This window comes from Triplophysa rosa, linkage group LG7 (genome assembly GCF_024868665.1).
Source record: "Triplophysa rosa linkage group LG7, Trosa_1v2, whole genome shotgun sequence".
Lineage (NCBI taxonomy): Eukaryota > Metazoa > Chordata > Actinopteri > Cypriniformes > Nemacheilidae > Triplophysa > Triplophysa rosa.
In genome coordinates this window covers 4,087,509-4,114,907 of record NC_079896.1, presented here as the reverse complement: position 1 = coordinate 4,114,907, position 27,399 = coordinate 4,087,509, and the positions used below count along the sequence as shown (strand labels likewise).

Here is a 27,399-nt window from a genome sequence, read left to right as displayed (position 1 = left end):
TACACTTTATAGACTCTATTTGTCTTACAGGTGAGAGAAATATTCATCTTACCTGGTAAGAGTTGGGCCAAAAGGTACTGATGGCCAGTTCGGCTTTCACCCAACCTTCAGTGACTGGAGCCGAGGCGTTCCAGATGGGGTTCCCCTGCGGACCCCCGTCCACCTTTATATAGACGTTGAGGGTTCCGGGACTCGTCCCATCCCGGCTGGACAGGGAGTAGTGGAAATCGATGCAGTGGGTGTCATTTTCTTTTAATGTGGGGAGGAGCAGGTGAGCCTTCTGACCCGATGCACGACCAGAGGCGTTGACAATCATAAAGGAACCTGACGGATCAAATTGATCACAAATGTAATCAAACTGTTGATTAAAATGTCGTCTGCCATACTTTTGTCATCGTCATGTCATTTAAAACCTGTATGTGACTCTTTCTTCTGGAAACACAAAAGAAGATATTTGAGAAATGTCTCGGCGGTTTTGTGTCCATGCAATATAAGTCAATGGGGGCCAATGATGTTTGGCTAGCAACGTTCTTCAAAATATCTTCTTTTGTGTTCTGCAGATGAAAAAAGTCAAATTATTAGATTACAGAGGAAGAAGATGTTTATCAAGTTTGTAATAGAATAAAGTAGAATAGAATATTCACATAATAGTGTGTATTAAAAAGGATGTCATGACGTTAAAGTAATATTCATTAGCATGACAGCTTTTGGAAAATGCTTTGATGATCTTATATTCACATCTAAACGATCCAAACCATCATGTTCATGGTCTTTTATGTCTTAGTAAGTTCCTCACAGACCAGCAGAACTGCAATAAAACCAGACTTAGACCATGCTGCTGATAGACTATTTATGAAATGACCCTGCAGACAGCTTTACGTCCTTTACACTCAAGTTTAATGAGACAATATGTTATCTTACAGGCTTACAAGGGGTCTGGTTCAAGTCAATACCAATAGTGATGCTGCTTTAGAAAGAATAAAGTATGAGTGGGTTTAAAAAATCATGATTTTTCTCGGAAGAGGTGACAATCATTCACTTTCTAACGGGAAAGGCAATTAGCTAAACTAAAGGCTCAAAGGTGCCAATTTTTCATAAATTATTGTAATTCATTCATCGTTCTTTAAAAAAGTCCCACAAAGGAATTAAATCCATTTAGGTTAGGGAAAAGGTTTTGGGCTTAACAAATGTGACAGTTTGGTTATCAATCAAAATCCTAACTATTCCAAAGAATAAGTGTGTGTGTGTGTGTGTGTGTGCGTGTGCGTGTGCGTGTGTGTGTGTGCGTGTGTGTGTGTGTGCTTTAATAGCAATTATAAACCATTGGGTTGGTGATTCTATGACCTACGACCATTTTAAAAGCTAAATGCTTGTGTTAAAGTGAAAAAATAAAAATTCATATAATTTATTCACCCTCATTCAAAACATGTACCTGTATATGACTCTTTCTTCTATGGAACACAAAATTAGATATTTTGAGAAATGTCTCAGTGGTTTAGTGTCTATACAATGGAAGTCAATGGGGGCCAATGTTGTTTGGTTACCAACGTTCTTCAAAATATCTTCTTACGTGCTCTGCAGAAGAAAGAAAGTCATACATGTTTGGAATAACAAGAGGTTGAGTAGATGATGAAGAATTTTCTTTTTTGGTAACCTCTTTGGTAACCTATCCCTATAAATTTCACCTCTAGGTCACCGCTGTGCTACATCACAATGCACAATTTGCAAGTTGGACAGAGGTAGCCATCGCCATATAACCCTATTCATCACGTGTATTATCTAAGACATGACCACAAGCCCCAGACGCATCGCATCTATCAATCGACTCAACCTTGGGCACCAGGATGAGGCCAATCAATTCGGCATGCTGATCCAATCTAGCGAAGGCTCCCTAAACAGAGAGCTGCTAGTGAACTCGCCTGATTGCATTTCATATTCAACCCTCTCGGCCCACGTGCTTTTTCTCATCAGGCATTCTGGGCAGACATCTATATATTCCCTACCGTTGATGATTACCAATATATATGTTCAGGCAAAGGGAGGCCTTTGAACAAAGTGGTAATTTAGACGGAAAGCACCAGGCGAGCAATCAGGCCACCGTCTGTGGTCAATACGAGTGTCCTCAATCACAGCGATGGCTGCTTCAGTAGATTACACCGTACCGTCTTAAGCTCATCTAATGTGAAATTGAATGTAATGGCTCTATGATAAATAATTCAACGTTATTTATTCCAGGTGGGCTGTTGGATGCTAAAAACGCTCTTGACAAATCAGGCCGCACAACCATGACAACGCTACAAACATGTGATTGGCACAACCTTGCTGTGGGACTTGCCAGAATGGAAATTACAGAATTGGAAATGAACGTTTACATCTATTAAAGATAACGAAATGCCGATGTTGCCGCACCTCGCACGCGAAAACTGATTAAAAACACAGACTCAATGATATGACATGATTTCAATTACTTCCCGCCGTCCCAATGCGTCGGAGGCGCTCGCCGTTTATTTCATTTATTAATGAGGTCTAAAGAGACAAGGTGAATAAAAGTATTATTAAAAATCGTTGTCCCCTAAAAGGCAATGTTTTGCGAGATACTAGAATGTAAACCCTGCTGTGTGATTCCTCGAGCGTAAGCATTTCCGTAAAGAAAACAATTTGGATGATAATTTGGTTTCCTACAACTGCGGGCGCTGATAAATACAGATCAATACAGAAAACGAATTCTCTCATTTCTTCCCCGGAATGAAAACAGTTTCAGGAGTAAAATAGTGCACTTCAATGATCTCTTCTAGAATCGATAGCAATATGAGAGTCTTTCGCAGCTATCGGGAATGAAATAGAGTCCAGAGAAGTTTCACGACATCTACAGTACATCCACCGATAACCAGCACACAAAGACAGGCCAACAATGATGAGATCGTTCATGTTTTTCTACAACAATATGTGAAATGTCTTCATGGGGCCACTTACACCCTCCGGCTTAGCTGACAGCTGTCAGCCCTGCATTAATGTAAGGAGACATTACGTGAATTTAGTTTATTCCTAAACGCCCTTGATTTCAAGATTTATCGGTTAAAGCATCCAAGTGCCTTAGAATGACGTGCTATTCACATCAATCTTAGAGGCGCCCGGCCTGCGCAGCAATTTCGAGTCATTTCGTCAGAGTGGATTCTTCTGCGTGGGGCCGCGAAACACTCGCCGGCGAAAGTCATTATTCCCTCTGAGTATTACCACGGGGAGCTCTTTGCACTAAATGTCACATTCTCGCCATCATAATATGATCCCCCACATGACAAATAGCGAAAACTATTCTCGTTGTCACTTTAATATGCAATTATGGCAGGTCGCTTTACTTTGGGCCCTCTGCTGCTCGGTCTGATAAAGTCACGGCATTCTTCATTTCTGCCTGGCAGTTTTATTCCGGGAACAATAAAGCACCTATTTACCATTAAGCCAACCAAGGGCGCTAATCCGCTACATACTGCAGAAAAGCTAATGCTGAAAACACAAGCTTGAATAAAGAGGAAGAGAAAAAAGCTTGAGCTTGGGTGGTAGCGTACTGGCCTCCAAAAAACTGGGGCAAATAATGGATAAATAATAAAAACATAAATGATATATAGAAATCATAACTTTTTGAACTACGTACATGTAAAAATATGACTGTTGTATTGCTTGGAAGTCAATAGGAATTTATTTTCTTTGCAGTATTAGAGTTCTGAAAAAATACAGAGCATCTTCTCTGGTATTTTGACCTGATTCACCGGTTTTCATTTTCTGCAAATAAATGCAAATCAAAACAATATTTTATGTAAAATTTGGGAGAAATATTGCTAGTAGTTTACAGAATGAAACAAAAAGGGTCATTTTTGATCATAAAATGCACACACATACATGCATTTGTAAAAAATATATAATATATAAATGTATGCAAATTTATATTCAAATATAATTTATATTATGTAAAAATATAAATATACATTACATTCTGTATATTTGTTATATTTGTGTACTTACATTTTATTATTATTATTACATTATTATTATTATTATTATACATTTTATTTATTATTATTCTGTAAGGTGGCAATGCTAATGCATTTATTTACGAATAAATGTCTACAATTGCACAACGTTTTTCAGGCAGCTTCGCAGGTAGGTTTCTTTAACCCTTAAAGGTGCCATAGAATGAAAACAGTATTTAGGCATAGATGAATAATAAGAGGTCTGTACATGGAAATGACATATCATGAGCATCAAACACCATTGTTTCCCCCTACTTGTGTTAATCGTGTGCATGCAAAAGACCACCAAGAAACAGGCCAATCTAAACAAAACAATCCTAGGGTTCACAAATCCTAGGGTTGTAAATGGACATGTTAAACCGTTTCTGGATCATTTTTGCACTTAATAAACCCACATACTTTCTATGTAGATATCAGAGAACAATATAACATATTTATAAACACCTTTAAATCTTTCATCAATACAGTACATGCTGGCCATTAAAAAAGCATAACATAACATAAAATGGTGATGCATCCTCTGCGATAGTTTAGTTTGGAGCAGCTGTGAATGAAAGGTGACGCATCTCTGAAGCACTTCCCCCAACAACAAACTAATCTACAGATGGGCCTTCCCTTCAAAAACACATACATACTCTTCATGAAGTCCCATGAGCAGCGCAGATCTGTTCTATGACCCATTTCACACATTTAAGCATGTTAAATCCCACCTCAACCGGGGTGTGTGTGTTGGGTGAAGGTGCATTTGTGAGTGTAAATGGAATGAATGTTTTCATGAAGACAGAATAAGCATCCATTCTGCAGAAAAAAAACCATAGAGGGAGGCAGTTGGATACTTCAGTAAGGCCCCATATGTTTGCTGTCCTGGATGTGTAATGGACCTTCATGATGTGGTGCTATCCAAGTTCCCCATGCCCTGATTATTACTTCTCACACATCCACGCGCCCATCCTCCATCTCAACCCGAGCAGAAACCGTCTCGCCTCGCTTGTCGCGCCAAATGATACGTGATTGGCACGCAGTCGGCACGACCCACCAGCTGTGTGCCGTGATTGGTCTTGGCCCTTTAAAATCACCGCAATATTTCCCGTGCCCTTTTCCCAGGAGATCCTACAGCTGTTTTCTGGCAGACTGCGGGCCGTGTCACGAACCCCGAAGACTGTGATAATCTGATAAGTGGAAAATCAATAATTGAAGTGTCATTATCAGAGGGAAGGCGTCATGGTAGAGCGGCTTAATGCAAATGAGTGAATCACATCCAATAGAAACAACTTCATCTTTGGATAAGGATTTCAGCTCTTCCTTTATGCTTCATTAGCCTTCAGCCTGCTGATTAGCTGTGGAGGAACTGATGCTAATGCAGGGGCTTCTCAAAATCAAGAGTATTTGCATATTTAAATACAGAGCCAACCAATGGCCTTTTACATTGAGGCCTTTTACGTTCAACAAGAGGCAAGGCAACAAATAAATATTACACTATGAGGATTTATTTCAGATACGTACAGTCGCTTAAAGGGATAGTTCACCCAAAGATAAAATGTCTGTCTTCATTTACTCACCCTCATGTCATTTCAAATCTGTATAAATGTTTTTGTTCTGATGAACACAGAGAAAGATATTTGGAAGAATGTCAGCAATTTTCAGTTCTGTGACATCATCCACTACCATAGTAGGAAAAAAAAGATTGTACTATTTTGTTCCGTTGAACACAAAATGAGATATTTTGAAGTATGTAGGAAAACAAACAGTTCTGGGGCACATTACACTATCATTTATTTTTTCCCACTATGGTAGTCAATGATGTCCCAGAGCTGAAAATGACTAACATTCTTCCAAATATCTTTCTCTGTGTTCATCAGCACAAAGTAATTCATACAGGTATGAAATGATATTAGGGTGAGTAAATGATGACAGAATCATCATTTATGGATAGATATGACTATCTCTTTAAGGGACACAGTAGAGTATTAATGTTATTGTAAGGTATATATCCCCATACAAACGACCTCAGTTATTTCTCATAGACAGCAATGAAAATAAAAGGAGAGCAAATGGAAACTTTCGCTCATGTCTCAGATATTTCTCTTGACAAAAGACAGAGAAATCTCACAAAACAACAATTCAATTAATTTTATGGGAAGTGGCATCCACAGATAAGTAAAACTAGACATTTTCTCAAAACTAACCACACTTTTCTGAGGCATTTTAGCATTTACTTTTAACCATCTGACCTGAAACAGATTTTCGTAGATGAATGAAGTCAGTTCTGCTAAACCGGTCCAAACCCTTATTATCCGTGTATCTATTGTTTCATCATTAAAAACCTACAAAAAAAATTGTTTCATCTCGCCAAAGACAGTGCCCTTAAAATGTATTATGTTCTACTTTGTTATATAATCCAATTAAGTGTCCAAATACGTTTGGGTTCGCTCTCCTTGCAAGAAATCTTCAAGAAATACCCAGTCCCATTTTTATGTTTATTTTGGCATTCTTTTGATCACTGCTTTTTCAAACTTGCCGTCTGAATGACGGCTATTTGAAATTCTAAATTCTTCATTTCATCCTGGCTTATAAAAGAAAAAGCACTCCGCTTCTCATTTATTTCTTTTTTATTTGTTCATTCTGGAACAAAGGATGGCCTTTTATAATTTCTTAGTAAAGTCGCCCTCTGTGGCCAAGTAGCTGAATTAGGATACGAATGTTTCGAATTGAATGTACTTTGTAGTCTGTCCATTTATTATTAGCATGTGAAAGGGATGAAATCATCCAACGGCGGCCAAATTGCAGGGGGGAGATGGTATCTAGCCTAACAAGAGAGAGGTCTGAAGAAATACAATGAGGATGGAAATAAATAGAGATACAAGACGCCAATCATTTCCAGAAAGACAGTCTAAACAGAGCAGAGGTGCATTGTCTGAGAAAACTTCATATTTGCTGCAAATAGTCTGAGTAAAAGTAGACGCAATAATAATCAACTGACACATTGGAGATAGATTTTTAAAAGTGGACCCAGAAACGAAAATCTTGGAAACAGAGAGCTAGTTTAAGCTCAAGCATTTACACTCAAAAACAAGTCAATTCAGCTGTAGGTAAACCGATTTGGGATCAAATTAAGAGTTGGTAGATAGAGCCAAATTACAGTCACCTATTGCCGGCCTGAATCCAGGTTCATGACAGAAACAGGTGGTGAAGAGGAGGGGCACGACAGCGGCGACGTGCGATGAGGCGAATTTGAAGATTATTGCACCTTGTCATACTGCCATAAATCCAGTGACACTTTTTGGCTGAGGCCGGTATTTCCCCCGCATGGATTGACTGTCCTCGAGGAACGCGTGACGTAGACCGAACAACACTGCTGTCAGGGATGAGTGATATACCAGCCGATGTGATAAAATACTAGATTTGTCAACTGATACACATTTTTGAGGAACATTCCTACCATAGTTGTGCAAAGTTCAAATCTAAAGACTCTTTCTTTTTTAAATATATCTATTTAGTGATTTTACCATAGAAAAAGAGGATGTATGAGATGGAGTGCAGTAAAAAAAAAAGGTTATTCTATCAACATGGTATAAAAACAACTATTATTATTAAAAATATTACAATAACAATTATTTAATATTATGTGAATTATTATAATAAATTGTTGATACATATATATAACTATATAACTATAACTAAAAATGAAATTGTTATAAAATAACAAATTTAAAATAATAAAAATAATAAAAAAAGAATAGTATTAATATAAAGAATATTAATAAATATAATTTTTCTGGGAAGCAACAAAAAATGTATATACATATATATATATATACACCCGTGGAAAAAAAGTAAGGAGACCATTTTAAAATAATTTTTTTATCGCTTAAAATGTACTATTTATACAGTAGGTATGTATTTAGGTAAAGTGATACATTTTGTTACATTCTGTGAACTACTTACAATATTTCTACCAAATATCAAATAAAAATATTGTTTCTATTTGCATTTATTTGCAGAAAATGAAAAATGGAGAAGCAGGTCAAAATAACAGTAAAGATGCTCTGTCTTTTTTCAGACCACAAATACTGCAAAGAAAACAAGTTCATATTCACTTTGAAGCAACACAACATTAATATTTGTACATGTATTTAGGAAAAGTTCAAAATTATTTTTTATGTGATAACCTCGATTTCATTCCAGTTTTCATGTGTCTTGTCATGCTGTCAGTCTTTCACATTGCTATTGGATGACTTTATGTCACTCCCGAGGTTTGATTTTGACACTGGAATGGCCACAATACATCTAAAAATGCTGATTAAATGAAAATTTGTAATGGTGTCTTGCGTTTTTTCTGCGGCTGTATAGACAGTTTTATATATATATTAAATAACTTAATATAACACGACTTATATCACCATTGCAGCTTTTATATCTTTACGCCTACGCCACTTGTTCTTCAGTTGATGTCTTGGCTTAGTTAATTGTTATGGTGACCAGAAGTCCATAGCTTCTTAAGTAGTCTGTTACCGCTCTCTTGGGAGGAATTGGACACTCTAGTCTGTGCTACTGGTGCTATAAAATATCTCCTGCTGAACTCTTCAACCTCACAGAGGGAAGTGCATTCATAAGCCCTTGAGAGAGAGCCACCAGCGATTTTCTCAGACGGTTATTCGAGGTCCTCCGTATGTTTTCACACAGAGCTGGCCCGCTAAAAGCCAAGCTGAGGCACTCAAATCCCAGAGACAGAGAGACGTTCACGGATAACAATGGATGGATTCACCTTGGGTGAAAATGAAAAACAGAAGCACACTCCTAAAGTTGGAAATTAGACGTGTCCGATGCAAGTCCACGGGGGTTTCCAGAGGAGCGTTCTCAAGGGCGTCAAAGCAGCAGGACAAAGTGCAGGAAAATGACAAATGCGATACAGATAAAGTATGGAGGAAGAAAGTGGAAGAAAAGAGAAAGAATGGACAAAAAAAGCAAGTGTGGAGGAAGAAAAAGAAGAGGAAAAAGGAAGTATGGATGAATAAATATGAAGTAAGGAAAAAGAGAAAGGAAGTATGACAGAATGAACAGGAAGTGGGGAGCAAGATAAAGGAAGTAAATAAGAGATGAAATGAAGTATAGAATAATAATGAGGAAGTATAGGCGGAAAAAGGAAGTGAGAAAAAAGAGAGAAAATATGGAGAAATTAGATTCTTAATTTAATGACTCATTATTTTTGGTGGTTGTTTCCTACTGCATGTGTACATTTTCGATTGATTTCACATATCCGGTGCTCATCTAAAAAACATTACAGATTTTTAAAAACGGCCAAAACTAAAGGGTGAGAAAGACTCGCTTGCTTACTTGGCGGCACCATGATGACTTATTACAGTGTTTTAGTCAGTGAAAGAAAAGTGCACTTGGCAGGGTGTATGGCGTAGGGGATAATGACCTACAACTGGAACATTGCCCTGCGCTCCGTTCTGCATCAGTAGTGACAATGGGCCTCATTCATGAAACACGAGCAGAACGATTTTATGTGTAAGTCGTTTTGACGTAAATTTTCAGATTCGTGAAAATGTTCGTATCTTCAAAATGTTAGTTGGTACAAAAAAAATGTACACCTGCTCCATACCACGTGTAAATAGTGAGTAAAACTGCACGTAACGTCCTGTATTCTTTTAGACAAACTGATGACGCTGCATTTTGATGCACTATGTATCATAATGATATTTCACGAGTTCTTTTGCCCTGTCTTTTATCGTTTTTTACTTTTTTACTTTGGGTAAAACGCAGAGCTCATCACTGTCCTTTTAGACACAGCCGTCCAATCACATTGGAGAAGAAGCAGGACAAACACTACATTGACCAACCATCATACACAACAAAAGAGAGGTTAATATTGCTGGTTACTGCATTTTGTAATATTCTTTAAAATAAGATACTAGTAACAGGTAGGCTAACTGTTGCGGATTTTCTAAATCACACCAACCAACGCATCTCCGGAATAACGCGCAGTGCCTCCAAAGCGTTCTCATGCGCTACCCACTGGTCGTTTTCAGAAGAGCACCAGGTATTATTATTTTAGCTTGCTAAAAACGCTTTGATGGACACAGTTAAATTGATGAATTTATTGGTAAGCATATAGCCTATCAGTCTCTTATGCATTTATGCAATATAATGTAGCCAAACCAGAGAATGAAGTCCAGAGGATTCCAGCATTCCTAGATACGCAATTTGCGTAGCGTAATTCATAGGCGGGATTATGCTAATTATGAATGAGCGTGCACGCCCTGTTTACGAGTGATTGGAATTAATTAACACACACACATTTTACTATCAAATCTGACCTTTACGAAGTATTTGTGAATCCGGGGGAGAGTTTTCGGGAAGGTCTGTTTTACACATATATTTACGAATGTTTCATGAATGAGGCCCAATGAGAGTATCAAGAGCCAATCAGAGCGAAAAACAAACACACGTGCACACTCAACGGCTCCACATGCACTAACATCCTACACTTGAACGCGCTGCTTCACGCCACTAACAAGAGCTGAACACATCGAGTGGTGATATTGATCCATACTGCACATGCCTGCACACACACACACACACACACGCACACACTTTAATCCATGTCTTAGTCTCTTTTTAGTCTAAGTGATTATTAACACACTGATATGTGTTCTTCGTCACTGTTGAAAAAATGATGGTTGCTCATTTATATTTCAGAGTTTTCCTTGACTCTTACTAATGTTTACATTTGCATGTATACATTTTGGGGATGTTTTATGCAAAGATGCTTATAGTTCATTCCCCATATAGGCCTACATTTAATCGATAAGTGTTTAACATTTGTTTCAATTTGCTCTCTGTGTAATTGTTTGCCTTCTATAGAAGGAACAAATGAGATCCTAAGAGACAACATGGTGCTGTTAGGAAAACATTTACAATTATACATTTGGCAGATGCTCTTATCCTAAGCAACTACAGTGCATTCACTTTTATCATTATGTGTGTAACGCAATACTCTACCAACTGAGCTACAGGAACACTGTAAATAAGATCTTTGATCTGATTTGAAGAGATGACATTTCATAAGACACACTTTCACCAAAATAAGACGTTTAAGAAATGATTCCACTTGAACGAGATTAGGACAGATGCAAAGTTTTGGTTATGTGCCATGACATTAGCTAATTTTAGATTGTGACAGAACAAATAGGACAAAGGAAAAAAGCAGGCAGGCGTTTCATACCAGAGGCTATCTATCATTAAAAACCCTACTGGGTATAAAAATATCCCAGAGCAACAAAACTGTCATTGGTTCTGTAGCCTTGTCATTTATCAAACTCTGGCCAATTGTTGTGAGGCCAGGGGGGAAAATGGGAATTCTGGGAGACATTTATCCTGTTTTGGGGGCAGGATGTTGTTTTCTTTATTTCTTTCCCTGGTTTGATGTTTGTGATTTCTTATCGTGCTATTCTGGAGTGAGAATCATGATCCCATTGGGAGACCACCAGAATTTACATTACTTTACTATTATGTATATTCCTTAATTTTCCAACTGATAAAAACACCAATTGTAGTCGATAAAGGTATAGTGTTTGGAAACAATAAAAATACATGTTACATTCATCAAATGTCTGGAACATATTTTGCCTAAAACACTCTGTGGCTGTGTAAACAAAACCCTTCTTGCCTCGTCAAAAACAGCTATGCTCACAGCAACCCGTTTTGGTGCATGTCTCTTTAACTGATAATGAGTTACAGCGAACCCCACCCCCCTTCTGTCCGGCGTGTCAACACAACACTGTGTAGTACACTGCCATGGCAATGGTTTATCTTAATTTCGTCTTAAACGTCTCAAATCATTCGTCCGGAGACAAAAACAAATCAGTCACAGCAAACAGCGCATCCTAATGCGCTTACGTTGTGCGTGTATGCTTACCTAAAATCCACTGCAGATCTCAGCGGAATTACATGGATTTTAGCACTTGTCATTGACAAGTTATAACGTTACACACACAACTGAGAGCTAGTTTGCTGTGACAGATTTTTCAACCTAAACACGAATAATTTGAGACGTTAAAAAAGAAACTAACCCCAGTGTTCGCCCCTGTTCATTAGCAAAAAAAACAGCTTGCCGCAGCTAAACATATTAACGCACATAATGTATTAACATTCATACAGCTAAACTCCAAGTGTCCATCTGCACTTATATACAGTAAGTTTAACACTGGCTTTGAATGTTCTATTTAGCCCGTGACTGACTTAGCTCCCTTTGCTAGCATATGCTAACGTTATCCTCCTATATATACGGTACATTTACGTCAATTCAGACTGTTGATAAATATTACTTACATCGGCAGTTTTGTCTCGTTCAGTCGGTCTCGATCCCTCTTGAGGAACAACTTTGAAGCTAATCCTGCTTGTACTGTCCCAGGTTGAAAAAGCACTCCGGTTTGAAGTGATTCGCGCAAACAAGCAGGTTTTTACTTATGGTTTCTGATGGATTTCCACTAAAAATAAAATAAATCCACTCCTGTCTCTTCCTAGGTTTGGACTCTGTGCAGCGACTACATTGCATGTTGTCCACGAACTTTAGCCATGGCGTCACGTACACCACTGTGAAAACAACAATGGCGGAGCGCGGTGGGTGGAACTGTGTAGATTAAGGGGCGGTAACATTATAATAAAATCCGCTTTGGACGTCACAATCGGAGCGAAATCTGAACGGCTCGATTTCTCACATGTTTGCAGGGAAAGGCACAACAAAACAAACTTACTGGGTTCTTATCTGATGTCTCCTTTAAGTTAAAACACTGGGTCTCTGCGCAAAGGATATATTTACCGCACATTAGGCTATCAAGTCATTTATCAAATAGTTGAATAAACACATGTCGATTCGCTTTTATTTTTATATTAAATAAAAACGAGACTTATAGTTGAGCTTTTTAAAGGCAGCATGTTTTGTGTAGTTAAATGTGGCCTTTACTCTATAAGTGATCAAATCATATAATTAGTTAATGGCAGGAGAGAGAGAGAGAGAGAGAGAGGTTAAAGATACACTCACAAAGTGAGATAAATCACCTCTCTGTGTTGAATAAATGTAGACGCATAATAAAAATATCAATATTACAGATGCGTGTTCTAAAATAATTAGATCTCAAATTGTGATGTAATTCTCATTGAACGCGCAAAGACGCTCAAATACGCAGCTTTTATTGATGTTATTTAAAATTAAATAGGATGTGATTGAATCAGGAGTTAAAGCTGATGTAGTAATTTTTGATGTTCTATTCCTTTCTCCCATCCATGTGCAGAAACCGCCGAGCAGACGGCAACTTCTCAAACTGCCTGCAAGAGCGCATACAAATGGATGTTCTCCTTCAGCTCTTATCAAACATTTTTGTCTCTCAGGTTAGCCAGACACACTCTCATGCTCATCCTCTTCAACACTTCACGAGATCTGAGGATCGGCCTGCCTGACAGGAGAAAAGAAGCCAATCGAGGGACAGGCAGGTCTTTGTGAAAAGGGTGGTGCTATCAAAAAAAAACATCGCCACTTCTGTGGATTTGACAGGGCGGTGATAGAAGTAATAATCTCCTTCCACTATAACCGTCAAAGAGAGAATGAGAAAAAGCTGAATTCGGTTGTATTTCTAAAAAAAAGTAGGTCAATGGACACTTTATCTTTGATAGAGGGCAGGAAAGAAAATGAAAGAGATATGGAACTATTGATAGACCACGGCCAGCTGATTGACACTGTTAGGAGATCTTGAGAACACATGGACTGAGTCTTCTTGAAACAGCCGCACTACATTTCTTACCCCAGAAAACATTTCAGAGGGAACTAAAATGGTACTATATAAACTAGAGATGAACCGATATATCGGCTAATCATCGGTATTGGTCGATAAAAGCTATTTTCCCCATCATAGTTTAAAAAAACATTACTAACATTCAGAAAATTCAGAAATATTATTGTAATTTTCAGAGTTAAGTTAATGCAAGTTGACATATCCACCAAACTATCGGCATTGGAAATATCGGCATCGATACCACTCCGAATAATAGGCTATGAGTATCGGTGGAGAAATGTAGTATTTAGTATTGCATTTCTAATATAAATGGTTAAACATTTGCAGAACCTCAAGAATGTAGCTGTTGGACATCACATTGAGCTTTAACAGAGATGTGTGGAAGTCGTTTTATAAAACATATCGAAGATGACATCTCAGTGTTTTCCCAAAGGCGGAACGACTCCCAGCCGCAAGAATACCTGTGAAACGCGAATGATTCGAACCAGCTGACCTTCCGCCAACACAACAAATGCGCAAAGAGAGCGAGAGAGAAATAAGAGAGAAGTGAAAAAAGCCGATACATAATTGTCCCCAAGGTAGTTGCAAAGTGAAATCTGTTGTTGGTTTGGCAAAAGAAAAGGTCATTGGTTTCAGAGGGCCTATTCGATATCGCGCATACGCACGTGTGCACTCTCTCTCGTAACCAGCCTGCCGTTCTTGGACGGCAACGGATGAAGCTTTCAGATGAGCCCGCGTTGTTCCCTGGGGGCCGGAGAGAAACCTTCTCTCAACAAAGGCCACGGCCGGCTCTGATTGCGAGCCACACAAAAGAGCATTCAGGTGGAAACCCCGTATTATATCAGCTGATAAGCAACAGCCTAAACACACACACGGAGAGAGAAAAGGATAACCGAGGTTGGCTAACAAAACGGCAAAGACTGAGGCGGGTGCTTACAATAAATGATTTGTAGACACTAAATGAGCCACACAGAAAAAGATTTGTGTTGTGTATTGTGACACAGGAGGCTACTGCAAGACTCCAATATCGCCAAACCAAAAAAACACTAGACAGAACAGAGATTTAAGGGCACAATAAATGGTCCGTTCGGCTGAAAGCACAATTTCTTCGCTTGCAGTCGTAGTGTTTTTTTTAAATGAGTAAGAGAGATATGATACTGGCGGGTGTCCCTTTGTCTGGCAAACCATCTGTTGATTTCTGATTTGGCCCTTTGCTGTACAGACTCGACGGCCCTGCACTCACATGCACAATGTGCACATAATAGGCACTCTGCTTAAAAGCTTTGTGGTCAGTTTGTAATGAATAGCCATTGAGCATTACCTTACACAACCTGTTGTTAGGCAGCAATAACAACAGGTGCAAACCAGGGCCATCCCAATACGGCATTATAACAGTCATTCCACAAACATAAGGCATGTTTGATGAGACGATGCATATCTGTACCCAGTGCAGATCCGCTGTTCAAACAGTTTATCAGCTTTTAGCTTTCATAAAACCGCCATCAGCGCAGGTCAATATCAACTGCTTGCGTAGCTTAAAGCTAATGTTTCGGAACTGAGCTGCACGTATAGCTTGTGTATATCTATGGTTCTCAGAAAGCGAAAACAAACACTTTGTTTGGCGAACCGAATTGCAAAGACAGTTGTGAATTCTGATTGGATGAGCTTGCACGGACGTCATAAAAAATCCAATATAATACACTGCAAAAAATGAATTTCTTAATCAGCATTTTTGTTTTGTTTTCGAGTACAAATATTTAAAAAAATTACTTTAAGATATTTAGTCTTGTTTTATGAAAGAAAATTATGTAAATGTAGGCTATGTTTAAACGAACAAAAAAAAAAAATCTGCCAATGGGGTAAAAAGATTAACTTGAATTTAGCATTCACTTTTTCTTACCTACCTAATTCTATATATAAAAATATTTTTTGATCCCTTGGCAGACTTGTTTTGTTTGTTTGAAACATAAATTTAATTCTTATATTTTCTTTCACACAACAAGACTAAATAGCTTTGGACACTTTTCTTGTCACATACTGTAAATGCATCTTGATTTAGAAAACAAGACAAAAATGCTTAGTAAGAAATTCATTTTTTGCAGTGTATGTACTGTGTATACATGTTATATATAAACTGACTCTTAAAGGTCCAGTGTGTAATATTTTGGAGGATTGACAGAAATTAAAAATAATATACATAACTATGTCTTCAGAGGTGTATAAAGAGCTTCAATGAAGCGTTAAGTTTTTATTACCTTACAATGAGCTATTTCTATCTACATACACCGCGGGTCCCCTTGCAATTCGCAATGTTGTGTCAGCCATCGTAGTGTTTCGAACGGGAGGGGGAGGGGTGGAGTGAGCGGTTGGTTGCAATTCGCAACCTTGCCGCTAGATTTCACTGGACCTTTAAATAAAATTAATCAAATATGATAAATATGCTATGTTGCTAAAACTACATTTATAGGTAAAAGATTTGTTATTCTGACAAGGAATACATTTGTCTTTATTAACATTATCATTATTAATAACATTACATTGTAATACAAATGTATGTCTTAAAAGCATAAAGGTTATAAGTAGCTAATGTATTAAAGGCATAGTTCACCAAAAAATGTAATTTCTGTCTTTATTTACTCACTCTCGAGTTGTTAAATTCTTTATTCTGAATGAACACGTTATTTGGAAGAATGCTGTTTGGTTTTAAGCATTCTTCCAAATATCTTTCTCTGTGTTCATCAGAACAAAGAAATTTATACTCAAGGGTGAGTAAACGAAGACAGAACGTCAAGGCAAATTCACACAGATCCCTCGAACACAACACAAACACAAACAAACAGCCAAAATCCACCAAACACGGACGATCGGCAACTACCTTATTCATTCCGAATGCAACAGCCAATTAACGCAATTGGTAGAATGTCGCCGTCAGTGTAAATGAACCTTTATGGGACAAAATACAAACCCAGACACGTTCTCTGCACGTTTTGCAATATTTAACTTCACAAGCTGCAAAATCGCTCTTAAATCCTATTACGTCATCTTCAAACGAGGCCATCACCACAGATGCTCCATTTTATTTCCAAGAATTAACATTGTGTAGTTTGGTTTTGAAACGCATCAGCTAAAGGGCAAAGTGACTAAAAAAGTTGACTAATGTGGCTCGAGACACACTGGACGGAGCGTTCTTGGCAGCAAGACTGAGGTAATGTCAGTTTAGCTCCAGGATCAGTATGGATCTACTGGGTTCAACTGTTCTGAGTCAAAGCTCTCTTGCTGTACTTAATTTCAGCTGTAAAGTGGCCCTCTCATCGCCTCAGGCCCGGCTGTCTGTTTCACAATCTGTGGACAGAGACGGTCTCTCTCGATCTCTCTCTCTTGCTGTCTGTCTCTCTCATTTTTATTCCTCTTCTTGTTAAGCATGCCTTCCAGTGTCTCATATGTCACCCCGCATTTATTAAGTCACCATCAAATTAATTATGCCCCTCTCTCTGCCAGCCCAATGTAATCTTTCTGGTCACATTATTTCGGATTAAACTATTCCAGTGAAGAAATGGCCCCCGTGAATGAAATTTGGTGGAACATAAGGTGCTGTGTCTCATAAAATCATTTCAAACAGATGTAATGTGAAGTGAGTTAACCGATTTGTTGAGGACAATTTGCTGAATTGTGACAGCGCGTGGAACAAGAGGCGAAGAATCTAAACAGATGCTCGGGAAAGAGATTTTAAAAGCGAAAACAAAAGAAACAATGAGGGACTAATGAAAGATGAAGAAAGCAGACTAAAGCCAAGCAAGTAAATGTACACCATGTTCATATGATGTTGATTTGGCTTATTTTAACCTACAAAAAAAAAAATTCTTCCTTCATCCTGAAATAATGACATGTGACACCGTGTCTACACCGGTTGCGACAGGCGCCTCTAGTGTGGGCAAAAAAAAAAAAGATAATGTGTTCCAATGTTTTTTGTCGTGTCGCGCTGGTCGCGTCCGGTGTAGACACGGTGTGAGGATCTAGGCTGCAGACGTACGGCACAATGCAAAAAAAGAACAAGCTCCTCTCAAAGTTTATTTAAGCTACACAATATTGTAATATCCCTTAAGAATCATTTACTCATATGAAACTGTCAATAACAGATGCGTGTGATTCATCGGCATGTGCGCAACCCTCTAAATGAGCAAGACACTGTATTTGTTTAATTACAATGCAGAATATTTTCATTTGTTTATTTAAAAGTCTCATCACTAATACAAGGATTAATGAGCGACAATTCCCCATCTCTGTGATTAAATCTAGTTTGCACAGACTTGATAAATGACAACGATATGTAGAACATTTTTAATATCGTCCTTAATCAATTAAAAGCACAAACAAAAAATCTGAAATAGAAGGGCTCAACAGATGTTTAGTCTAATACTGAAGCTTGATAGGCTTTCACAAAAAATGCTCTACAAGAACTTTTCTAAAATGAACTTGAGGGTTCAATTTGGACCAATGACTTTCTTCTTATGCACAGACTTTAATTTCCAATGTTCATTATTTAATTCTAAAAAATTATTTGATTCAGTAGATTTTGTTTGTAAAGAGTATCATTTTACATTTTTCCACAGTTTCAAAATGTTCTGTCAACGATTAATCGCATCCAGAATAAAAGTTTGAGTTTACAGAATAATATGTGCATACTGTGCATATTTATTTTGTATTTATAAAAACATAGACGTACACATACATGTATCTTATTTAGGAAATATCTGCATGTATATATTTATATATCATTTTAATTATGTTTTTATTGTTTTTCTTACATGCATGTGTTTATAAATACAAACTTAATATGCACACTGCACAGACTTATATTATGCAAACAGAAACTTTTATTCTGGATGCGATTAATCGTTGAACAGCCCTACAAAGTGTTTTACGTCGTGTGAGTGGCTAAAAATATGATATGACCAACTTCCAACCTGATCTTACAGGACAACGTAACTATTTTACAAGGTGGTGATTTCGTATAAATGTGTACAATGTAAATGATACAAAAACATACAGTTGTTGGAAAAAGGCAGGTATAATGATCCACCCATTCACAACCATCAATTGTTTTAAAGCAGATTGTAAACTATTGTTTTTCTAATTTTGTCCTTATTAAGCCTGTGCTGCATACATGTTACTGTATCCTCACCACAAAAAAACAAAACAGATATTACCAGTCCATCCTAAACTCCCTCCGTCTCTCTCTGGGGTCATATTGCTTCTGACAGCAATGGCTTAAAAATGCTCTGCCAGTCAAACGATGGCATTGACTCATGGTTACCCGTTCCTCTTTTTTCTTTGGGAATGCAGGAAAAGAAGACCACACAACCACAAGCTTGTCAAGGTCGTCACCAGACAGCAAAACGCCGGCCTCTGTTACAAGTGATGGATAACATGAACTCTGACACAGATGTGATTCGAAAATTGTATTATCCAAGCACTAGACAAAAGGATTACTAAATGGAGAAGATGAAGACATAAGTGATACGATAAAAAGATGGATGTTTTGAAGTATAAGGGAATGATTCTGACAGACGATCACAGGGCCTTCGAGTCTGCATGTCTGTCAAACACAAAAGCTGAGAGGAACAGAAGTCTTGCAGTATCACTAAGTCTATAACGTTAAGGGAATTTTGGATCCCAATCTTAAAAAAACACGTTGGAATCAAAGAACAGGTTGATTAATAACTTTGTTAAGAAAATAAACGATACTGAAATTATTCTAAACCACTTTTTCATAAAGAGTCCTAATGAAGCTTTTTACATCATGATGGTTTTTTAACACATTGAATATGTAATTTAGGCTGAAATTGAAGGGTGAACAGGTTATTTGATACATCATTAAAAAAAGGAAAATCCAGATTGCATGTGTGAAAACCCTGACGCAAAGTGGAAAACCAAACATTTAGTTTTTTAATGAACGTGTTTTTTTCTTATTAATCACAATCTCTGATTCCTGACCCGAGCCGCACAGCGGCGTTCTGTCCCGCCGAGCGAGCCGTGCGTAAGTGTGCCAGTCTGCGTCGCTCGGAGTGTGTTCGTCGATGCATGTAAACCAGAACAAAGTGATGTAAGTCAGTGGAGGGCCAGAGAAAGGTTTAATGAAAGCAGCGTGTCAGCGGAAGGTGTGATGAATTCGGCAGATACGGGAGCGGGAGGAAGGAAAAGAGGAGGGTGTGAAAGGAATAGGGAAGAGTGGAGGGCTCTTAGCAGTCGGGTCCCCAGTGTGAGAGCTTCATTCCAGCAGCTCACAGCAGGACACTCTTATAAGCTGCTGCTTTGCTTTATTGGAGCCTGGAAATCAGTAAACAAGAGTGATGTGTGCTGAGATAGACTGCTAAAGCTACGCTCTCTAAAGCTGCCTGTTTTGTCTTTTGTTCTGTCAATCTTTTAGACACGCAGGCAAACTTAAAGTGATAGTTCACCCAAAAATACTCACCCTCATGTAATTTCATACCTGCATAAATTACTTTGTTCCGATGAACACAAAGAAAGATATTTGAAAGAATGTTAGTAACTTTCAGTTCCGAGACATCATTGAATATCACAGTGGGAATAATTAAATGCTAGTCAAAGGTGCCCGAGAACTCTTTGTTTTCCTACATTTTTCAAGATATCTCATTTGGTGTTCAACAGAACAAAAAAAAAAAAAATTTTAATACAAAAAAAGAAAAAGAAAAAAAACCAAAAAAAAAAAATAAAAAAAATAATACAAAAAAAATTAAAAAAAAAAAATAGAAAAAAAAAAATTAAAAAGGTTTGAAACAACCTGAGGGTGAGTAAATGATGACAGAATTTTCATTTTTGGATGAACTATCCCTTTAAAGCTTTGGAAACCCTTGGTCCTTGCTCTTCTTCTAGGTGTCTCAATAAGGTTTAACACATTAATGTTTATAAGGCTGTTTAATGTTAAGAACCATAGACTCCTTACAAAAAATTAAAGGGATAGTTCAAACAAGTTATTTACTCTCATGTCCCAACAAACCTGTATGACTTTCTTTCTTCTGCAGAACACAAACGAAGATATTTTGAAAGACAAACAATGGACTCCATTGACTTCAATTGAATAGACACAAAACCACCGAGACATTTCTCAAAATATCTTCTTTTGTGTTACACAGAAGAAAGACTCATATACTGTACACGTACAGGGTTGAAATGACATGAAGGGGGAAAAATAATGACAGAATTTTCTATTTTGGGGGGATTTTGGAACTATCCATTTAACCATCTTTAAACTACAGTAACCTTTTTAGAAACAAATTTGCTATGGTCTTACCATAATAAATAACTATAAGCAAATGATATAACTTGAAATATAGTGTAAAACCATGGTAATACAAATGGTAATCAATCTGCCACAAAAAGGGCTCCCTTAAGAGTCTCATACTAATTAAAATGTGTTCTTGGTTTCTGATTGGCTGTTACCTGAAAATAATCATTCTCTGTCATTTTCTGACCGCACAAACATAAAAGATATATTTCTAAATGCAATGCACTTATCATATTAAGACGGAATGTTACTGTAAGTTAAAGCGACCCAAAAATGAAAATCATTTACTCATCCTCTTGTCATTTCAAACCCGTATGACTTTCTTTCTTCCGCAGAACACAAAAGAAGATATTATGAAGAATCTTGGAAACCGGCACCCATTCTCTTGCACTGGTTTTGTGTCCATTCAATAGAAGTAAATGGGTGCCAGCGCTGTTCAGTTACCAGTTACTTTCTTCAAAATATCTTCTTTTGTGTTCTACAAAAGAAAGAAAGTCATACAGGTTTGAAATGACATCAGGGTGAGTAAATGATGACAGAATTTTTGGGTGAACTATCCCTTTAAACATTGGTGTGTGTGAACATGAGTATGTCCAAGTGTGTGTGTTTGTAAACATATCTATATGACTAATCTGTGTGTTTTTACTCAACCGCTTGCGTAAAGCTCTTTCCCTGTCAATTTATCTTCAGTCATGACCTTTTCAACCCCACGCACTAATCGTAAAGAGAAAAAAATCAGACACGCAATCAAGCAGTGCGGCCCATGAGAGCCCTCAAATCATCACCAAGAACAAAAAAAGACGTAAACGAAAAAAGGAAAAGCGAAAGGCTAACAACGCCGTTTACCCTCGCCAACCATTTATAACAAGCACATTATTGCAGTTTTGCCCAGACAACCCATAATTCACAACTCCATTACCATACCAAAAACTGCATTGTACGTAAAGGGCCCGTGGAGACCCGAGTGGTCGCCCGCATGTAAAACATTTGTCATGATTAAATGACAGATCTGAGACATGGGTTTTGATTGCAGATGATTTGTTGACAGCTTTAGCCAATCAGAGGCAAGAGATGGTAAGACAAATATCAGACAAGCATGAGAAATCGGAAGAAAGAAAGTGAAGGAAAACTAAAATTAGGCCGAGGGCTTTTCATCTGTCTGTCAAACGCAGTGTAAACACATTTGAAAATAAACACGTTGAGCACACCTCACTAAGTCCGTAAAAGATTTCAAAAGGTTTTATAAATGAAATATATTGCTATGCTGCTCAATGTCTAAACCATTCGAAAGGATTTTTCATTTTTAGAGAGCACAGCGGCGACCCTCTGACAGTCTAAAAATACGCAACACTGGAGACGTCTTAATCTAATATTTCAAACATGAAATGAAACGCGTGAAACAGGCTTTGGCATGATTACAACTAATTGAGTTTGATGTGTCTGAAAACGATTTTGATTGGAGTAAAATGACAAAACTACCAAACTTCAGCATACTTGAACTTCACTTAAAGGAACGGTTCACCCAAAAATGAAAATTCTCTCATAATTTACCACCCTAGCGCCATTCCAGATGTTTATGACTTCTTTTCTTCAGTTAAACACAAATCATTTTATATTAAAATGCTGTCGTCATCTTTTACGAGATTCTAAATTTTAAAGGGATAGTTCACCATAAAATGAAAATTCTGTCATCATTTAGTCACCCTCATGTAATTTCAAACCTGTATGACTTTTTATCTTCTGCAAAACACAAAAGAAGATATTTTGAAGAATGTTGGTAACAGAAAACCGTTGAACCCCATTTACTTTTAGTGGGGACCAACGGTTTTTGTTTACCAACATTCTTTGAAATATCTTCTTTTGTGTTCTTTGTCAGAATTTTCATTTTGGGGTGAACTATCCATATAAAGCTCCAAAAAGCCCGTACATAATCATTAAAGTAATCCAAATGACTCCAATTGGTTAAAACATATACAGGTTTGTGAGAGAAAACAACACATATTTCAAGATTATTTAGCAAAAATGAAACCAAAATAAGCAAATTAGAGCGCTAAATTCAAATATGGCAACACGTCGATAACTTTAAATCTCATTTACGCATCTCTCGTGAGAAAACATCATATGACATGACAAGACAAGCAAGAACCTATGAGATTCAAAGTTTTGACAGTTTGTATCACTTGGATGTGTTTATTTTGGTTTCAGTTTCACTAAATGAGCAAAAATATTCAATGCTGCACCTCTCTCAAAAACCTGTGATTTTGCTTTTTCGTTTTGATATTTATTAACCCACTAAACATTTTTTATTTTTTGGGTGAATTACTACTTTAAACATCAAAACGGATGATACTATAGTATACTATGGTACAGAACTGGTCCCTGATGGTTCTTTAATAAACAACCAGAAGAGTCTGCCACTGAAATTCTCCATTTGTGTCCTCACCCAGCCTGCCACATAAGAGCTTGTGCACCTGTCCGCAGCATTCATTCACAAACACTTTAGAGAAGTCGTGTTTTCTCTGGAGGAGCTTGTCTGTGAAACCCCCTGAGAGCTGCAGTAATGAGAAGAATGGATTGTATTGATGCCCGTGACCCCGCGGTCCACGGAGGAATGAAAAGAAACAGCGGTGACTGACAGGCCTCTTCACCCTCCTGTAAGAATACAATAACACCTTCTCATCCACACCTGAGTCTCCATCATCTCTCACCACCTCTCTGACCTCCTGCCTTTTGTCTTTCGGCCCATGTAGAGCTCTTTAAAACCTCATTTGTGTCTCATAGACTGCAATGAGACTAAACAGGAAGCAAATCGAGAGTCTCATTGGGAAAAATATGTTTACGTATCAATCGTATCAACTTTGTCTCCCAAAATAGTTAAAGGGGTGATGCAACGGTGTGTCATGCATTCTGACTTCTTTACAATGTTAAACGTGCTGTCTTCTCATGCTTAACATGGTCAACTTGTCAAAAAACGAGTTGGGCGTATTACGTAGTATTTCTGTGCTCGATACACACCAACAGCGATCGTACAGGTTTCAGAAAGTTTTTTTCGATCATATAAAACTGTTTCGTAACAATTTTTCTTAGTCCCTTGTTGGACAATTCTCCCGGAAAAGCATGTGGCACGCCCACGCGGCAGCTAGGAGAGCAGGAGAAGGAGCATGCGCAGACATCACTTTCACTTGTGTGCAGGAGAGAGAGAGAGAGAGAGCATACGTTCACGAAGTTCAGGTGTTTGTTTGTTCACTGCATTTGGGTGATGAATGTTATATAAACAGTGGATATAACGCTGGATTTGGAGATCGTTTGAAACTGATATATGGAGCCGTCCCAGCACTAAAAGATGCCGGACATGAACCGCATGCGTTGAAACTGATGTCTGTGTTTTGTTGGCAATGGGTGCGCACGTGCTATAGTTCAGCCTACCCCTCCCCCCCGCGCGCGCCGTATGCTTTCGGAAATAATCGTACAGCTGTATCTATCTTTTATAAATGTGATCAAACTAAATACTCTTCGAAGATACGAAGTATGCAATACTACTCTATAGGTACTCAAGATTAATATGAGATTGGCAGAAACCGCATGTGTTAGGGCCGCTTTAAGGGAAATTAAAAGAGAAACAAATGAGACAGTTTGTTAAAATACACGAAGAGTATGGAGGTGTAAAATGAATGTAGATTGTAAAAGTAAAATAATCTGGATTTGGGTAAATTTCAATAATATTAACTTTTGATTGCAGAATTGACAAATCTGAGCTCAGTTTGTGACATTGGTGAGATCTCTTCTGAAACTCTAATGGAACGTTTGTGAGATTTCTGACTCTTTTTTTTTTAGGAGAAATATCTGAGAGACGTAAGCGAAAGTTTCCCTTTGCTCTTCATTTAATCTCATTGATGTCTTTTAATATTAAAAAAGATCTCATCTGTGATTTTTTTTTCTTATGACATTGATTGCAAATAAAGCAGCAATGACACAAATCCGCTTTAAGTCTCGTGAGCTTTGTAAGAGCAACCTCTGAGCATCAAGATTTCCCTCTCCTTAACTCCACAACCGATCGTGTTCATTAAGTCTTCTGCACGCTGCGTGTAATTCGCTGAACATTGCGCTAAGTGCCGCCCACAATCACAGAGGACAGACGGGCTGATATCCGCACGTCTCCGTGGGGTTTAATGACGGAAGGATCGTGCCATGGCCCAATTTCCTCTCCTGGTTAGACAAACAGATCATGATGACATCTACGCGCGTGCAGATGGTGCTGCTCCAGACGTTTATTTATTAATGGGTGCTTGTGTATTTTTATCAGATTGAGCCTGATGGTAGTGCCCTCGATCGAGAAAAAAAATCTGTAGACTTTGATGTTTTCTCCTGGAGTTTGTTTGATGCTGATGATGACCCTGATTTCTTAAATGTGGGGGTTTCGATCGGTTTTGATTTAGGCCTTTACACTGGCTGTAGACCTAAATCGGAGTAAAATTAGATGTTGCTCTTTCACAGCTTGGGGGATTTCATGGAGTTCTCGGCTTTTATTTCATTAACTTTGTCTCCGATGTTTCTCCTAGAATGGCTGAGCCGAAACAGAAATGGATACAAATGAGACAATTATTAAAATACATTAAGAGTATTTTAGGGGACGAGCTATAATGTGGATTTGATGAATTTTAGATCAATTTAATGCGAAACGTTTCATTTCAAATCGAAAACCTCAATAATATTGACTTTTGATTGTAGACTTGGCAAATCTGAGCTCAGTTTGTGACATTCTTGAGATCTCTTCTGAAACTAATGGAGACGTTTATGAGATTTCTGGCTCTTTTTCTCAGGAGACATCAGAGACGGAGGAGACTTAAAGGAACGGTTCACCCAAAAATGAAAATTCTGTCATCATTTACTCACCCACATTTTATTTTTCCACAGAACACAAAAGAATATATTTGGAAGAATGTCTGTAACCGAACACTATTGACTTCCATGGTAGGAAACGAAACTACTATGGTAGTCAATGGTGCCCCAGAATGGTTTGGTTTCCTATATTATTGTAAATAGCTTCTCTTGTGTTCAACAGAACAATGAAATTCGTACAGATCTGAATTTTTGGGTGAACTGTCCCTTTAAGCCAAAGTTTCCATCTGCTCTCCATTTCATCTCGTTGATGTCTGTGACATTCTAGTTGGAAAACACTGACTTATCAAACTCCAATCATATGTGAACACCATAACAAACCACTGTTCCGTCAAAGGTGCTTTCATTATATGACTCCACAATATTTTAGGGGCCTAAACTAAACCCAAAATGATCATTTATAAGGATCTAACATCTTTCTTGCGGCGTGTGTGAAAGCCGCAGCGGCTCAGTGTCAGATGTAGTGTGCAGGGAGCAAACGGGGTTAAATAAGCTCGTGGGCGAGACGCAGTTGTGTAGCTGACTCTATTGTCTTTGAGGGCGCAGCGAGACAGAGGTTGTTGAGCGCTGCAGGAGACGACTGAGTGAGACTGACAGCCAACTTGATTGCCATTTGTCTCGCTGTGAACTGCTGCCGAGTTTCCGAGAGAGATGGGATGGGAGAGATAGACGTCCAGACGGAGGGGAGGCCAAAGTGCCTCCACAATATAACAGAAGGAGAATGAGACAGAAAGTGAAGAGAATTAAAGAGAGGTGATAGAGATGAGTGAGGAGAAAGGATCGTTGGGAATCGCTTAACCTGTTAATCCACTCCCAGCATTCAGCAAATCCGTCACAAACCTTTTGGTTTTGTGGAACGCACATCATAGTGACCACATCTGTCTGCACACTCGAATTGGTTTTGGGCATCAACAATGAGCTGTCGCTTTAAAAGTATGAAAAGAGAAAGTAAAAGTGAAAGATGAAGTTGCACCGCGCTCATACCTGTGGGAACCGCGGCATCCATGGAGGGTCTCTCCCAGGTGTTGACTTGCTCCCAGGCGAAGCCATTAGTCCCCAACGCCACGCTGTAGCCGCAATTACTGTAGTGCTCTTCAAACGAACAGCTGCCTGCAGAAACAACACGAGAGGGAAGGGGAGAAGATGGCATATGTCAACATGATTAAGCCACAGAGTACCATCATTACTTCATCTCCACTAAAACACCATTTTCCACCGCATTAAGCTTTATGCTAGCCGCGAGCTAAGGATTAAAAGGCAGAATGAAATAGCACTAATTAAATGTACTCGGTTTAAGGCGTCGTCTTCTAGCATCGTAACCGTGAGCTTTGCCATACTTAGCTTTAGCAGGACGGTACGAGAGTCTGCTGTGATA

The 27,399-nt window shown here is 38.2% G+C and overlaps 1 protein-coding gene across 16 annotated transcripts in view; it reads right to left on the bottom strand.

Moving 5' to 3' along the window:
• ptprt (protein tyrosine phosphatase receptor type T) overlaps nucleotides 1–27,399 on the bottom strand; it is a 214,112-nt gene that overhangs the window by 147,273 nt on the left and 39,440 nt on the right. For 15 of the 16 annotated variants that reach the window (XM_057337370.1, XM_057337367.1, XM_057337369.1 and 12 more), the window contains exons 2-3: nucleotides 27,009–27,130; nucleotides 53–324 (exon numbers count right to left, since the gene is read on the bottom strand). In XM_057337370.1, coding sequence (XP_057193353.1) covers nucleotides 53–324; nucleotides 27,009–27,130 — 394 coding nt within the window. Of the gene's footprint in view, nucleotides 1–52; nucleotides 325–27,008; nucleotides 27,135–27,399 lie in introns of all 16 variants that reach the window. The other variant, XM_057337384.1, reaches the window with a different exon arrangement.